Source organism: Panthera uncia, chromosome F1 (genome assembly GCF_023721935.1).
Source record: "Panthera uncia isolate 11264 chromosome F1, Puncia_PCG_1.0, whole genome shotgun sequence".
NCBI lineage: Eukaryota > Metazoa > Chordata > Mammalia > Carnivora > Felidae > Panthera > Panthera uncia.
In genome coordinates this window covers 40,950,609-40,964,811 of record NC_064813.1, presented here as the reverse complement: position 1 = coordinate 40,964,811, position 14,203 = coordinate 40,950,609, and the positions used below count along the sequence as shown (strand labels likewise).

General features: G+C 50.3%; 2 protein-coding genes across 6 annotated transcripts in view; one reads left to right on the top strand and one right to left on the bottom strand.

The window, feature by feature from the left end:
- Window positions 1-14,203, top strand: part of ETNK2 (ethanolamine kinase 2) — a 407,034-nt gene that overhangs the window by 324,051 nt on the left and 68,780 nt on the right. The window lies entirely within an intron of this gene.
- Window positions 1-14,203, bottom strand: part of ATP2B4 (ATPase plasma membrane Ca2+ transporting 4) — a 51,507-nt gene that overhangs the window by 4,420 nt on the left and 32,884 nt on the right. For 2 of the 5 annotated variants that reach the window (XM_049634412.1, XM_049634413.1), the window contains 6 exons: window positions 13,445-13,636; window positions 12,525-12,738; window positions 11,481-11,692; window positions 10,372-10,479; window positions 8,021-8,197; window positions 4,604-4,784 (listed from right to left, as the gene is read on the bottom strand). In XM_049634412.1, the coding sequence (XP_049490369.1) occupies window positions 4,604-4,784; window positions 8,021-8,197; window positions 10,372-10,479; window positions 11,481-11,692; window positions 12,525-12,738; window positions 13,445-13,636 (1,084 nt within the window). The remainder of the gene's footprint in view (window positions 1-4,603; window positions 4,785-8,020; window positions 8,198-10,371; window positions 10,480-11,480; window positions 11,693-12,524; window positions 12,739-13,444; window positions 13,637-14,203) is intronic. The other 3 variants (XM_049634410.1, XM_049634411.1, XM_049634414.1) reach the window with 2 other exon arrangements.

Genomic DNA, 14,203 nt, shown 5'->3' with positions numbered 1-14,203 from the left:
ACTTCCAAGCACGGGGTTGGGGTGGGGTGAGTAATGGCAAACAACTGAATATTTCAAAAGCTGCATTAAAAAAAAAAAAGAAAGAAAGAAAGAAAGAAAGAAAAAAAAAAAGGTAGAGAACCCAAAGCAAAGTTAGCGTTCCCAAACAATCCATTCTTAAAACGAAACAGAAAACAAAGATTCATTAGTTCTTCTGGATGGAAGGCAAGGGCATTGGAACCAGGTGCAAATTAATAGCCAAACTTAAAAGATGATTCAGACACGTGGCTTTCTGTGTTGAGGCCAAACATTTTGCAAATGTGGGACGGAAAACTCACACACCGACGTTTAGTTATCTGTTTAAACCCCTTAAGGAGCCAAACACATACAGGATATACTTTGGGTGATAAGTGACCATGGATACCGTGCAGCAAGGCAGACAAAACAATCTTCGTTTGTGTTGGCAGCATGCAAGAAATTGAGACTGTCCAGCTGAATAGTTGCTCTTTCAGTCAGGGAACATGCATACGCTTACATCCTGCCACCTCAACCATGTCCCCTTCCCCGAAAGAGAGCAGAGCTCCACCGTTCAGGCCCTCCCCTGGCAGATGGGGAGGAAATGCAGGTATCGGAAGATGCCTTCCTTCTGACTACTGACAGAAGAGGTGGCCTGCATGATTCAAACGCATGTCGTGTCTCTGATGCACAGCACCTGTGCCGGGCCTTGTGGCTCTGTCCAGCTGTTTGTAAGTTGGAAGAGGAGCACGATCTTAGGCGGAGAAGGGAGAGGATGGGACCCGGAGAGAAGGCACCCAACCCGGGAGGCCGTGCTACAGACAATTTGTAGTTTTAACGGGCAGAGGGAACCGCACTGTCCTAGAAGTGTCAAGGTCTTTTTTTTCTACCGCACAAAAAGGGAAGGGATTCAGTCAACTTAGAGAAGAGAGAAAAATAAACAACTGATTCCCATGACCACCTGGCGCCTTGTCCACAGGCACTAGCTCTTTTGGCGGCCTGCTTTTCTGAACCGTAGGCCTCTCGCAAGTATGGTTTAGAACCTGGGTTAGTAGAATCGGGGTAGGGGCAGGAGGTTGGATCCCGAGAGGTTGGAGGGAGAGGCTGGGGGGAAGAGACGGTGGTGGTAGGGCAGTTTTAGTTGTTGGGAGGTGGCTGATTCTAGTCTCGTCCAAAAATGGTTTCATCAGAAAAGAAATGGGGGCAACGCGGGAGAAACTGCTGTGTGGGGGAGGGGCAGGGCGAGGAATGATGAATGTCGGCGTAAGGCACCTCTTCCACCCCTCTGCTGTTGCAGCAGAGAATGTGTCCCTGGAGAAGAGGCAAGAATGTGCACACAGCAGAGACACAAAGAGTCAGGCCGTGCTTTCGGTCATTGTACAGAACCTTTAAGACTAATGCGCCAGGAGGATCCACTAAAGTTGTGTCTTTACCAGCCGAGGCTTTCCTCCATCCCAGAACAGCATGGCAGGACCCACCCGGGACTGAGGGTGCTCAGAGCTTAGAAGGCAAAGGACTCTCTGCCACTGGGTCGGATCAGCTCAACGCTTCTGCCAAGAAGCAAGGAACCTGGGCACACGTTCACCATGCTGAACGGAAAGTAAGGACCTACTTTTCCACCCTGCTAGGACTTTTAGTGACCATCTGATGGGTGAATTTTACCTGTCATGTGCTCTTTGCTCCAGATCTAGGTCAGATCGGATGGAACAGAGGCTCAAGAGGTGGGTTCAAAGCCATGTCACCCCCCTGTAGGAGTGATGGCATGGCCCACGCTTTCCACCTGCTCTTGAGATTTCAAAGTGTTTAACAAGTGCTGCTGAAGAACAGGGACCTTTATGCCAACAGTTGCTTCTCTTCAGTATCAGTGATTTTCAAACTTCCTGCTTCTATTTTTTTTTTTTTGAAGTCACTGAATACTTAATGAAAACAACTCTGTGTGAAGTCCAATACAGAAAACAGATTTTTAAAAACGGGGGTTGGAGTCAGGGTCTGGAGCCCTGTTTTCTGGCTTTTCCTCTCACCTGTTGGGGTGATCAATAACATTGTTACAGGTAAACCGTAAGGGAAATAAAAGTGAATTGGAATGGGTAGATGGAAAAATAGGGATGATTTCTTCTTTGGGGGAGCAAGGAACAGTCATCCGGCTAGACTGCAGGGCTTCTAGAATCTAAAGGGAAACCAGCATCCTGCATAAAAAGCTCAAAGGAAGAGGGGTCAGGGAGCTAGGTGGCACCATCTAGTGGCCTGGTGGCAGAGAGAAGGGAGAAGGGTGCCAGAATGCTCCTCCGCTCCAGCACTGGCCTCAGAGAGTATGTAACACAATCACACAGATACATCGTCACCAATCCACCCCAAGCAGAGGTGGGATCCTCCTTTCTTGATGTCTGGTGCGTGAGCCGTGTACGGGGAACAAGACATAGCTGGTGAAGAGGGTGCTGTGAAAGCCATTGACACTCTCCCCTCGGCCAATCAGCCCTTCCTTCCCCAGTTTTCGTCTCTCAAAACGGCTGGGAAATGACACTTCTGTGGCCCCTGTCCTATGGGTGGAGTCACGGATTGAACGGTAACTCTTTCTCATGTCTTAGGAGTCCCAACCAGGCTGGACTTCCCATTAGGTGTGAGGGTTCAGGGCCACTCTCTGGAGCTCTATGAAGGGGCAGATGAAGACTCCGTTTCTTCAGCTATATTCTACAGTTTTCTGTTCTCTTTACAGAAACCAGGGGAAGAGAAGGGAGTAGGGCTTTCCTATAGAGGGAAATCTTAAAGATTTATCTACAGAAAGTTAGATAAATAACTGAATTCACTTAGAGATCTGGAGTGGGGAAGGGGGTCTTCAAATGCGTGACTATTTCTTCTAGGACGGCCAAGTAAGAAGGCACACAGCTGGAGAAAGAGCAGGCGTGGCTGTGTCTCTTGACTGATTTTCTATCTTTGAGGGTGTGGACCACACCTTCTACCGGCAACTCCCTAAGAGCCCAATGGGCTCTGTCTTCTGCTTAGTCTCTTTCTACCTTCACATCGCGGGGACGTCTGCCACTAACCCTTCCTAAAAGAAGGGCATAATTAAAAAAGAACAGATGCTAGTTAGAAGGACAGGGAAAAACTAGATGAAAAAAGGAAATAAGAGAGGAATATGGAAGGACCAGAGAGAGAAGGGTAGGACTTATTTTGTTCTTTGACTGCTTTGGGGCCTAGGAAATATGTATCTATAGAAATATGTATCTGTAGAAAACCCCCTCCTATATGTCACCCCACAACCCTTAGAGTTGGCTGAAAAGACAACAAATAATCTAAGTCTGGTCAACCTGCACAGGTCACAACCACGTGAACCATAGACAATGCAACTGTTCTTTCTTTACCTCCCTGTTCCAGGGTTTGGGTGAGGGGGGGGGTTGGAAGTGGGGGAGAAAGAGATAAATGAAACACTCAACTATCTGAAGCTCACAATAAACTTCATACACAGAGACTCCTTCCCCACCAAGTCCCTTGCACTATCAGCAAAGAGCCTTCTCTCACCTCTCTGTCCCATCGGGGGAAGGTAAAGTGACCAGGAACAGGAAGGCAAAAGCATTAGCAAGAATCCAGTAATCTACCGAAGGGAACACCAGATCTTAGGTTAAACACTGGCAGCATTCCAATTGACAGTCTGGCTGCGAAAGGGGTTCCTAAAACCTTATACGCACAATAAAACGCGGAGGGCTGGCTACGGCCGACACATCAAACTAGAGGAAAGGAAAAGCGAACAAAAACAAAACAAAGCAAAAGCTGCTCTTCAGAGATTCCTTAAAAAAAAAAAAAAAAAAGTTGGAGTGAAGAAAAACATGTTATGTTGACCTTTGTCTATACATTTCTCCTGCCCACATGTGAATTCAATTGGTTTAAAGTCCCTGAAAAGCTTGGTTTAAAGTCCCTGAAAAGTGAAACCTTAGGGACACTTAGCCCTGTGCACGTGAACTGAACACCTTCTTTTCTTCACACTCAGCTACTCTATGCCAGTATGACCAGCTCACGACAGAGAGGTAGCCTAAGGGACCGACTTCAACACTGGCTCAATTATGACAGATCTGCTGGTAAGAAAACCCCATGGGAATGTAGCTCTCTTCATACTCATTTTCAGGAGATCTGAAACTTGCCCCCAAATGAGGCGAGTGCAGGGTTTTCATTGGCCTAAGCTCACATCTAACCTTAGGAGATAAGGTTTAGATTCCAAGGAGCAGGAGGAGAGGAGAGGAACAACATATCCAAACAAAGCAGAACAAACAAACAAAAAACTAAAGTAAAGCAAAACAAACCAACACAAAACTCCAGGAAGAAACGAGCAATGCAGAGGAACAATCAGAAAACAGGATTATTGCCTTTAAAATGCCTATGGTTTAATAGTTTTTCAACACTAAAAAAAAGTAAATAAATAAAAGGGCACACAGGCTGGTTTGGGAGTGGGATTTCTGTCCCATTTTTCTTCCCTTAAGTCAAAGATCAAAGGGAAAAACCAAAAGGAAAAGATAACCACGGTTGGTTAAAGTGGATGCCACGGTTGGTTAAAGTGGATGCCACGTGCTGTCTTGTGGTCATTTTAGCAAATCATGCATCATAATAGACTGTCACTCACTGCCCAGAGTAGGAGGTGGAACAGCAGCAGGAACAGAAGTGGTGGGGGGAGATCTGACTGGCGCAACTGTTACATAGGATGAGCTAGGAACATGTTTTACATCAAGGTGTTGACCCATGGTCTGTCGCTTTAGGACTCCCTTAAAAGAGGCTCCCGTCTGGAATGTGTTAATTACGTCGATCTGCAAAGAATCAGAGAGTGAGACAGCTTTGCTCCACAGTCAGAGAGGGGTGAAGAAAGAGGCAGGGGGCGGGGGTCCTGGAGGGTCAGGGAAGGGGGGTGGAAAGTGCTGGGAAAGGGGGACAGGAGCCAGGAAAAAGAGCGACATTCCCTCAGACACAAAGCAAGAGTGAGGAGAAGGGGGAAAACCGTTATTTGCATATTATACTTCATTTAAGGAACAATTTGCCGTGGAGTCCAAATACCCAGCCAGAATCCAGTCTTCTCTTCCCTTTTAGCCTATGAAGGGCATTTTAGGTGTGTGGGTGTCCAAATGTATCTAAAATGTAAAGGTACTTCTCCTCCCCATGACTCCTGGCAGATAGTGACAGCTTATTCACTGTGCTGACCTGTCCTCTGAAAAAATAAGGCACGGAATTTAAGACACGAGGCAAAGTATAGATTACTGAATTTTGAGGCTCTGGAACCTCTGAATCAATGAAATCGATGACCTGTTTTTGCAGGTTTTGCAGGAATCTAACTCCTGTGTTTAAAGCAAAAACAGAGGCATGGAGTAGCCCACACACAGAGGGCCGGGGTGGAAAGCCTCCCAGGCCACGACGGCTGGGCTCACCTGCTTCTGGGTTTCTTCTCTGGGACACCCTCTCCCGGGGCTGAAACGGACAGAGCCCCTGAGAAGGGAGCTGAGGAATCCAGCGGCCAGGCTCTTGAGTGAGAATGTTACTAGCTGCGGTCACACACTGGAGATAAATGTCTGACAGATGTCTGACAATGACTCAGTAGCCAGATCCAGGGAGGGGGAGGAAGCTGGCCGGTGGTGGTTAGTGGCTACAAGTCTAACCCACACAAGTGGCCTCTGGTGTTCTGTGTGCTACTTCTCAGAGACAGAGGTGAATTCATGCCATTTGGTTTCCAGCCACGGTCTTGGTCTGGGGCCTGGGGCAGACCTCCCGTCCTTACCCCTGACCCCGAGGTGACAAGGAACAAATCAAAAAGAATTCCTTTCTCCTTCAGGATCTGGTTGAATCATCTCAAAAATGCCCACAGGCTTAATACCAAGGGCTGGTTCCATTTATGTGACTTCATTTCCCCAGGTGGGAAGGTGGGAGGGCAGGCACCTTATGAGTCAGACCGTTCTTCTTATTTTTAAAGCTTCCCGAGAAGCCGTGAAATGGTTAGGGCGCGTTTCTGGATTCAGACCAAAGTTTGAGCTAAACTATCATCCCTTCATCACGTTATATAGTTTTTAGTTCCAGGGGACTGAGGAGCCCAATCCCGTGGTAGGAAAGGGTTTGCACGTGGGGAGGACAGAGCTACGGTGCACACTCCTTCCTTAGTGCCTGTTAGTGTTACAAAGTCCCAACCTCCACAGTGAAAGTGGATCCCAGGGTTACCTTCCCAAGAGTCTAGCCCTTACGTTTCCCAAGCTTCGGCTCTCTAGTGCTTTTGGGTCTCCCTAAACTAAAGGGACCAGGATGGGACAACAGCTGGGCAACACCTGTCACCCCCCAAGTGTGCCAATGAGAATGCCAATGAGGACCAACAATCAGATGGCGGGGGTTTCGCTAGAGCCCCGCTGAGGCCGACGGGCTGATGCCAGGAGAGAGCGTCAGGTGTCTGTGACTCAGGTGAGCACAGCCAGGCCCATTTGCTTATGGGGTCAGGTGCACACCGCCAATGGCAGGGATTTGGTCATGGTGGCATCTTCGAGGGTTGCCTTTGCTGCCTAGGCTTTCATGCCATTCTGGCCCAGCTGCCTCAGGCCCCCACAGGGAAAGGCAGTTTCCTAAAAGCTATGCAGGCAGGGAACCGAGAGGTATAGAGTTGAGGGAATGGAAATCGGTAGTGGAGGGGAAGGAAGATCCATGATTCTCAGCCCCCCAGGACAGAAGACTGGCAAGGGGCCAGGAGACGCTGGAACGAGGGAATCCTGGCTAAGAAAAAAAAAATCACATAGGAGGAGGCAGTGACCCTGAAGGAGAGAAAAGCAGACAGGTTATTTTGAAAGGAGCAGACCTGAAGGAAAGCACCGGGCCTTAGAGACAGGAGCCAGTGGCCTGGAAGGGCGGGGGCGGGGGGGGGCTCGGTTTTGGCAGGTCCCGTGGGAATTTCCCTCTCTGGGAGGAGGAGCACGAGGGAGGAGCCCCCATGTTTCCCTACCTAGCCCTTCCTTCCCTTCCTTCCCATCTCCATCACTGTCTCGTCTGTGGGAGACAAGTTCCCAGCATATTCAGTTGTGAAGGTTCATTTGATCGCTCTTCCCTATGCACTAAGGAGGTGGGCTTGACTAGGGAACTTTCTAAACCATCTGCAAGGCTAATTTTAGAGAGTGAACTTGTTTCTGGGCTCTCCGGCCAATCAGCAGAGAGGAACAGGCCTGCTCTCTGGGGGTGGGAAATCTCAGGACTAGGACAATAGAGGCATATGGAGCAAGGACAGGGCGAGAGATAGGATGACCGGCCTAGACCAGCTCGCCCACCCAGGAGAAGGTGGGTTACCGTTGCTGCGTGGAAAGGGAGGGAACAAAAAGTTGCTGTAGGGCTTCATAGGCGGGGGGCTCAAGCAGCATCGAGGCCATTTTACAAATTTCGAGAAGGGAAATGTTTGGGGAAATGATAGCTTCTTCCTTCTTGGGAAGCAAGTCTGAATCCTGCAAAAGATGCTTAGGCAGTGAAAGACTGTTGTCATTTATACACACTTAGCCACCAGATTCCCCACCATGGCCTTAAAGTTTGAGTGGGGAAGAGGATGAGTTTCTTTGGCCAGGATCCCTCTGGAGAACAGCTACGTTATCCTAACAGCAGCTCGAGGATGGGCGTGCAGTGTATGCTGGAGGTGCTGGCTGAGAGCTATTGTCTAACTCCTTCCTCCTCAAGGGTGGGGAAGGACCCTGAACGTCTCCCACCTTGAAGTGAGGTCTGGTGCTTGCAAGAGACCTTACACGGGAAGCTTGCCGGCCCAACGGGAGGGTGGCAAAGTGGGGTTTAGAGCCAACCTGAAGCTAAAGGACTATGCTACCAGTTGGTGCCCTGTGCTCTAGGCCCTCTGACTATGGAGCCCCCGCAGCAGCTGCTGCCCGATCTGTCCTGAAGCAAGGGAGCCCGGGCTGTCCAGCAGCAGTGAGCCTTAGGGAGGGAAGAGATGTCGGCCACCAAGAACAGCTGCTGCCCTCCCAACACCTCCCAACCTGGAGACATTTCTTCTCCCGGAGGGAGGACAGGCCACTAGGAAGAGTACCTGAGTCTGGATGCGGTTCAGGCCCCGGAACCAGAGGATCTGGCCTCGGCGCAGCTCCATCTCCGCGTGGTCAATCTCATCCAGCCCCTCCGCGTCCTTGGTGATCTCCTCTTTCGTGGTGCCATGCCCGGCCTCCTTCAGGAACTTCAGGGATTGCGTAGGTATTGAGGAGATTATCTGAGAACAGGGGCAGCAAAAGGGGAGACACCAGAATCAGGGCGGGAGAGCTGTCACTCAGCTTGCACGGTCAGGCCCCCGGGTAGGTCAGTCTTCACCCTATCACCCATGGTGGGGAGGTAGGCGGTGCCTACCAACTGGCGGACCATCACGAAGGCCTTCTGTATTTGTGGACATACAAAGGAGAACTTCCATTCTGGTATCTGACCAGCCAGCTGCCTGGCTAGTTGTAGACTTCATTCTCCTTCTGTCTCAGTTCTTCCTTTCCATTTTGCCATGGATCTTTTAAGGGAAGTAGAACTATAATGCATGATACAGAGTAGCAAGGGACAGAGACCAGACCAGGGGGAAGACAAGTCTGGGGACGGGACGGTCACACTGCGTGTGTATGGGCGAAGAGAAGAGTGCAGGAAGGGAATGACCCTCTTCTAGTTACCACGGGCAAAGTAATTCCTGTGTATGACACGGGGGTGAAAGGCTACTAGAGGTTTTCTTGGGCTTGGGATGAGGGAGTGGGTGGGACAGGCCAAGGAGGGAGGGACAGAGGAGTATTACCAGAAGACATGGGGCAGTGGGTTGGGCTTGCAATTCAAAATAAACCACACAGGAAGCTCAATCACTTCTCCTCCACAGACAGACGAGGAGCAGACAGGGTTCGGAGGAGACGGGGACTGTATGAGCGTTCCGATGCAGAGTCAAGTATTTTGAAATAGGAAGAATGTCAAAGTGCAACTTTTGGATGACTGGAAGGAGCTCCGTGGTACAGAAGGGAGGCCATTATCCGGCACCAAGGCTATGTGGCCACATGTGAGACCAGACGCAGACGGGAGTTTCAGATAGTGAAACAAACGGGCTTCACCCAAGTATAAAAGGGACCCCCTGATCCATAAACACCGGCAGACAGACGGGGCGGAAGGACTTGTGTTAGGAACTGGGATAGCAATTAATCAGGGAGGCACCTCGGGGATATGAAAGAAGCAACTAGCAGGTTTATGGGGGAAAGGCCTGCGGTCCCAGGGAAGGATCTCTGGGGCCACTTAGAGCAAAGCCACCCAGGGGGCCAGATGCCAGTCAGTAGAGAGTGGGGGTCTGCAAAGCAGAGCTTAGCCCGGGTCAGAGACAGGGATGAGGGGGATACACACGGTGGTCATAGGGAAGGAACAAAACTTAACCAGACGTGATGATATTGTTATGATATTAACAGCTCACTCTTACTGGGTACTTATGGGTCCTGGACATTGTTGTAAGTCATTGGCTGATCAACAACGATGAACAATGATCCTATTATCTTAAGTTGAGGAAACTGAGGCACAGAGTGGGTAAGACACTTGCTCGAAGTGATTCAGTTTGTAGAAGGGAGATGGGGATTCAAACCCAGGTGGCCGGTACCAGAATCTATGCTCTGAACTGTGTGATCTGCTTCTCTAGAGACCTTGCGAGTCTGGATATATCTTAGATGAGGGTCAGGCATGCAACCCAGATGAGGTCGGGGTGAAAAACAGGATGCTGGGGAGCCCTTAACTATGGCCGCACAGTGGGGCGCCTGGGTGGCTCAGTCAGTTAAGCGTCTGACTTTGGCTCAGGTCATGATCTCAACAGTTCGTGGGTTCAAGCCCCGTGTCGGGCTCTGTGCTGACAGCTCAGAGCTGGAGCCTGTTTCAGATTCGGTGTCTCCCTCTTTCTCTCTGCTCCTCCCCCACTCACACCCTGTCTCTCTTAAAAATAAACATTAAAAACAACGACAACAACAACAACAACAACAACCAGACAAAAACTTTGTCAGCACAGCAGCTCACAGCCAGACTGTGGCTTCATCAGAATAAAGACTTCTGCTTGGTAAACTCTTCTGCTTCTAAGACCCTCAATTTCTTTTTTTTCTTCTTAGCAAAATCCCATTGACAATTTCCACTCCCATCTCAGAGAAGCTAAGGGACGTGCCTGTCTCTAGGCATGGTTAGAGAAGAGATCCGAAGCCTCTGAAGGGGTGGACACTGATCAGTCCCCTCTGGGATCCTGTAAGATGGGAAGATCTTGAAAGCTGTGGGTAGGAAGGGGTGGGAAGGAGAAGATGACGGGGACGATCTGGGAGTCCCCGCGGTGCGTGTTCCATCTCCTCTAGAGGAAGGGGCGTCGCCGGCTGTGTGGACCCACACGGCGACCCTGCCGGTACTCACCTGGCCCCACAGCAGTTCTCCGATGCCAATGAAGAGACACCAAAACCACTGAGATAGGGTGAGCTTCGTGCAACTGAAGGGTTTACCCCCGAATTCCACAATGAGAATCTAGAACCGAGAAAGAGGCAGCCTACCGTCAGGTTGATGGGTAACAGGTAGCTAGCTGTCCAGCCAAGGCCGTCATGGCCACATCAACCCCTGCCCCGTGATCCCTGTGGTGCAAGCCCTGATCGGCTTGTTGGAGAAGGAGAAGGAAGGAAACCAGAAGAGGAGAAGGGAAGAGAGACACAGTCTTTATAGAGACCCTGATGGAGGGACAGATATCATTACTATGACTATTATTAAGGGACGAGCTGGCGATCCAGGGGGGCTGGAGGCTTCTTGTGACTAAAGCCGGTGGGTGACAAAGAGAAGGCGAAGGGATGGAGAGGGGGAATTGAGGAGGGGGGTAAATAAGGGAGATACCTGCTGGGAGAGACTCAGGAGCCCTTTGTCATAGGGCCAGCTCAGTCTCCTGTATCTGCAGATGTTTTAGTCTACCTCTGACTAGGGCAAGGAGGAAGGAACCCAATCCTTCTACCATCAGGGCAACTGTGCCCTTGACCCCAGTTCTACAAGAGGAGCCTAAGTCAGGCTTATTGTCAACCGCATGTGAACCACGTACTTCTCTTTCTCTGTGAAGTGCACAGCATTTTCTGCCACGAGCCCCTCGTGAACAAAGGGGCAGGGACAAGGGGAGACCCCGTACAGCACGTATTTGCACCTTTCACGCGTGCTGGCAGGAGGCATGGAAAGGACCTAGGAGAGTGGCCCTCTCTTTGGTCACTTCATGAAATTTCTGTGTTTTAGAAACATAAGCAAAGGATCCCACAAGTCTTATTTGATTGGCTACTGACACGTTGCCTTGCCCTGGAGCACCTGACCCAGCAGCCTCCAGTTCTAGAGCCACGTGCAAATGGAAGCCACCTGGGAATCCGAAAGTGTTCAATCTACAGCCTGAGTGCCCATCATTCCCTCATGTCTTCTCCTGCGTACCTAGGGAATCCTGTTCCCAGCTTCTGGCCTTTGCCATCCCAGACCTCCTACCCCAACTCCAGCTGGAGGCTCACCTGGCTGATGAACGTGCCCAAGACCACACAGCAGAAGATGAGGTTGCGGAAGATGCCTGCAAAGACATTCCTCTCTCCGTGGATCTTGCGGGAGTTGATTTCGTTGAAGAGCTGCATCAGCACAAAGGTGTTGAAAATAATGGTGTAGTGTTGGCTGGGTGGGGAATGTAGAGGCGCCTTCCTCCCGCTATCGATGTCAAAGAATTTCTCACCTAGTGGGGAAGAAGGAAGCATTAGTGGGTGAAGTATGAGCTCCACGAGGGCTCAGGTTGAGTCAGAACACGCTGGCATGGCCAAACTGCTTGCTGACGGCCGGTGTCCGTTCTAATAGGTTAGTATCTGAGCTACACTAGTTATCAAATACTTCTAAGTGTTAGTTCTCATCTCAACGCATCTGACCCTCTTTCTCAGTTTGCTCCATTGATTTCGACTTCTTGTAGTGCAGCGTGGTGGTAAAACTGTGGACCGGGGTCAGGGCAGACACAGGTTTGACCTTAGTACCATTATTTATTCATTATGTGACCTGAGCTTCGGTTTTTATAATCTATTAAAAAAAAAAAAAAAAAGCTATAGAAAGCCACCCTTGTGAAATTCTTTTTCTTTTTTTTAAAATTTTTTTTAACATTTATTTATTATTGAGAGACAGAGAGAGACAGAGCACGAGCAGGGGAGGGGCAGAGAGAAGAGGGGACACAGAGCCTGAAGCGGGCTCCAGGCTCCGAGCTGTCAGCGCAGAGCCCGACGCGGGGCTCGAACTCACATACCGCGAGATCATGACCTGAGCCGAAGTCAGGCGCTCAACCGACTGAGCCCCCCAGGCACCCCCACCCTTGTGAAATTCTTGAGAGGGGTACATCAAATAGCATAATGTGCCAGGTAGTGGAAGAGAGGACACACTCAGTAAACGCAGCTGTTATCACTCCCAGTCTGGTGCTCAGTGTGCCCCACTGCTACCTTCTTTCCCCGGGCCATTCTCTGCCCCCATCTCCATTTAGCCCTCCGACCCTTCCCCCAGCCCCAGCCTCACCCTCACCCTCGGCTCACCGGCAAAGACAAGGAAAAAGATGACAGTGAGCTGATAGACTGCGTGGCCCAAGATGTTCTTCATCATAGTACGTGAGATCAGAGGCTTATTGCGGCCATAGGGGCGACGCTTCAACAGAGACTCCGTAGGAGGCTCGGTGGCCAGGGCCAAGGAGGCAAAAGTGTCCATGATTAGGTTAACCCACAACATCTGCACGGCTTTCAGTGGGGAATCCTGGTGGGAAGAAGAACCAGTCCTTTTAGCTTTCCTTGGAAAACACCCCCTACCTCCCTCCTCAGCCTCACCTTTGCCCCTGCAATGGCCTAGCTCCCACCATCCACCCGGACTTTGGATCTGGCCATTTCTTAGCTGAGTGACCTCGAGAAAGTTACTTAACCTCTTTGAGCCTTGGTTTCCTCACCTGTAAAATGGAGAGAATACCCACTCTCCAAGATTGCTTTTGAATTTTTTTTTTTTCAACGTTTTTTATTTATTTTTGGGACAGAGAGAGACAGAGCATGAACGGGGGAGGGGCAGAGAGAGAGGGAGACACAGAATCGGAAACAGGCTCCAGGCTCCGAGCCATCGGCCCAGAGCCTGACGCGGGGCTCGAACTCACGGACCGCGAGATCGTGACCTGGCTGAAGTCGGACGCTTAACCGACTGCGCCACCCAGGCGCCCCAAGATTGCTTTTGAAGAAGAGAGATAACCCATAGGAGTACCCATCACAGCGGCTGACACGGATGTGCTAATTAATGGTAGATGAGTTACCATCCTTCCACATGGGCAGATGGAGACTCAGCAGAGCTAACTTCTGCCCCAACACCACCGGGGAAACTCTTGCCCGTAATCCTCAGTAGACAGTACCCTGCCTCCTACGTTCCCTAGCCCCCACCTCACCTCTCCCATCTCGCCCACCCCGCACTCCGCTCCTTTCACCTGAGTGATACAGGCTCCGGTGAAGGCCACAATCACGGCCACCACGTTGACAGTGAGCTGGAACTGCAGAAACTTGGAGATGCTGTCATAGACGTTTCGCCCCCACATCACTGCCTTCACAATGCTGGTGAAGTTGTCGTCTGTTAGGATGATGTCTGATGCCTCCTTTGCCACATCCGTGCCTGCAATACCCTGAGTAAGAAAGGGAAGGAGAACAGTGAGAAACTGGCTAAAGCAGAGCTTATCTACGCTCTGGACCAGGGCTGCAGTTCCTGACCTCCAAGAAGCTTCTGGACCAGGCAGAAACGCCAGAGGGCGCACTTGCCTTGCTAAAAACCAAGCCGGCGTATTTTGAGTTCTCGCTTCCAAAGATCAAGGGAAAATGTGATGTTGTCAGTCCACAGAAAACAGGGCTGGGGTCGGATGCCACCGTGTTACTCCTGAACCCAGGCTGGAAATGACAGTTATCTTTTGATATTCCTTTCTCCCTTCTCTCCTACTCCCCCACCTTAGAAATGAAGGAAAGGATAGGGAACACGTCCTATCTATTCTACCTCCAAATTCATACATTTCTTTCTTTTTTTTTAAAGATTTTATTTTTAGGTCATCGCTACCCTCAACGTGGGGCTCGAACTCACAACCTTGAGATTAAGAGTCGCAAGCTCCACTGACTGAGCCAGCCAGGTGCCCCTAAATCCTTGTACTTCTTTTCCCGCTGCTAGTATCTCACTCAAGTCCTTGTCCCTCCCCCCCCCCCCC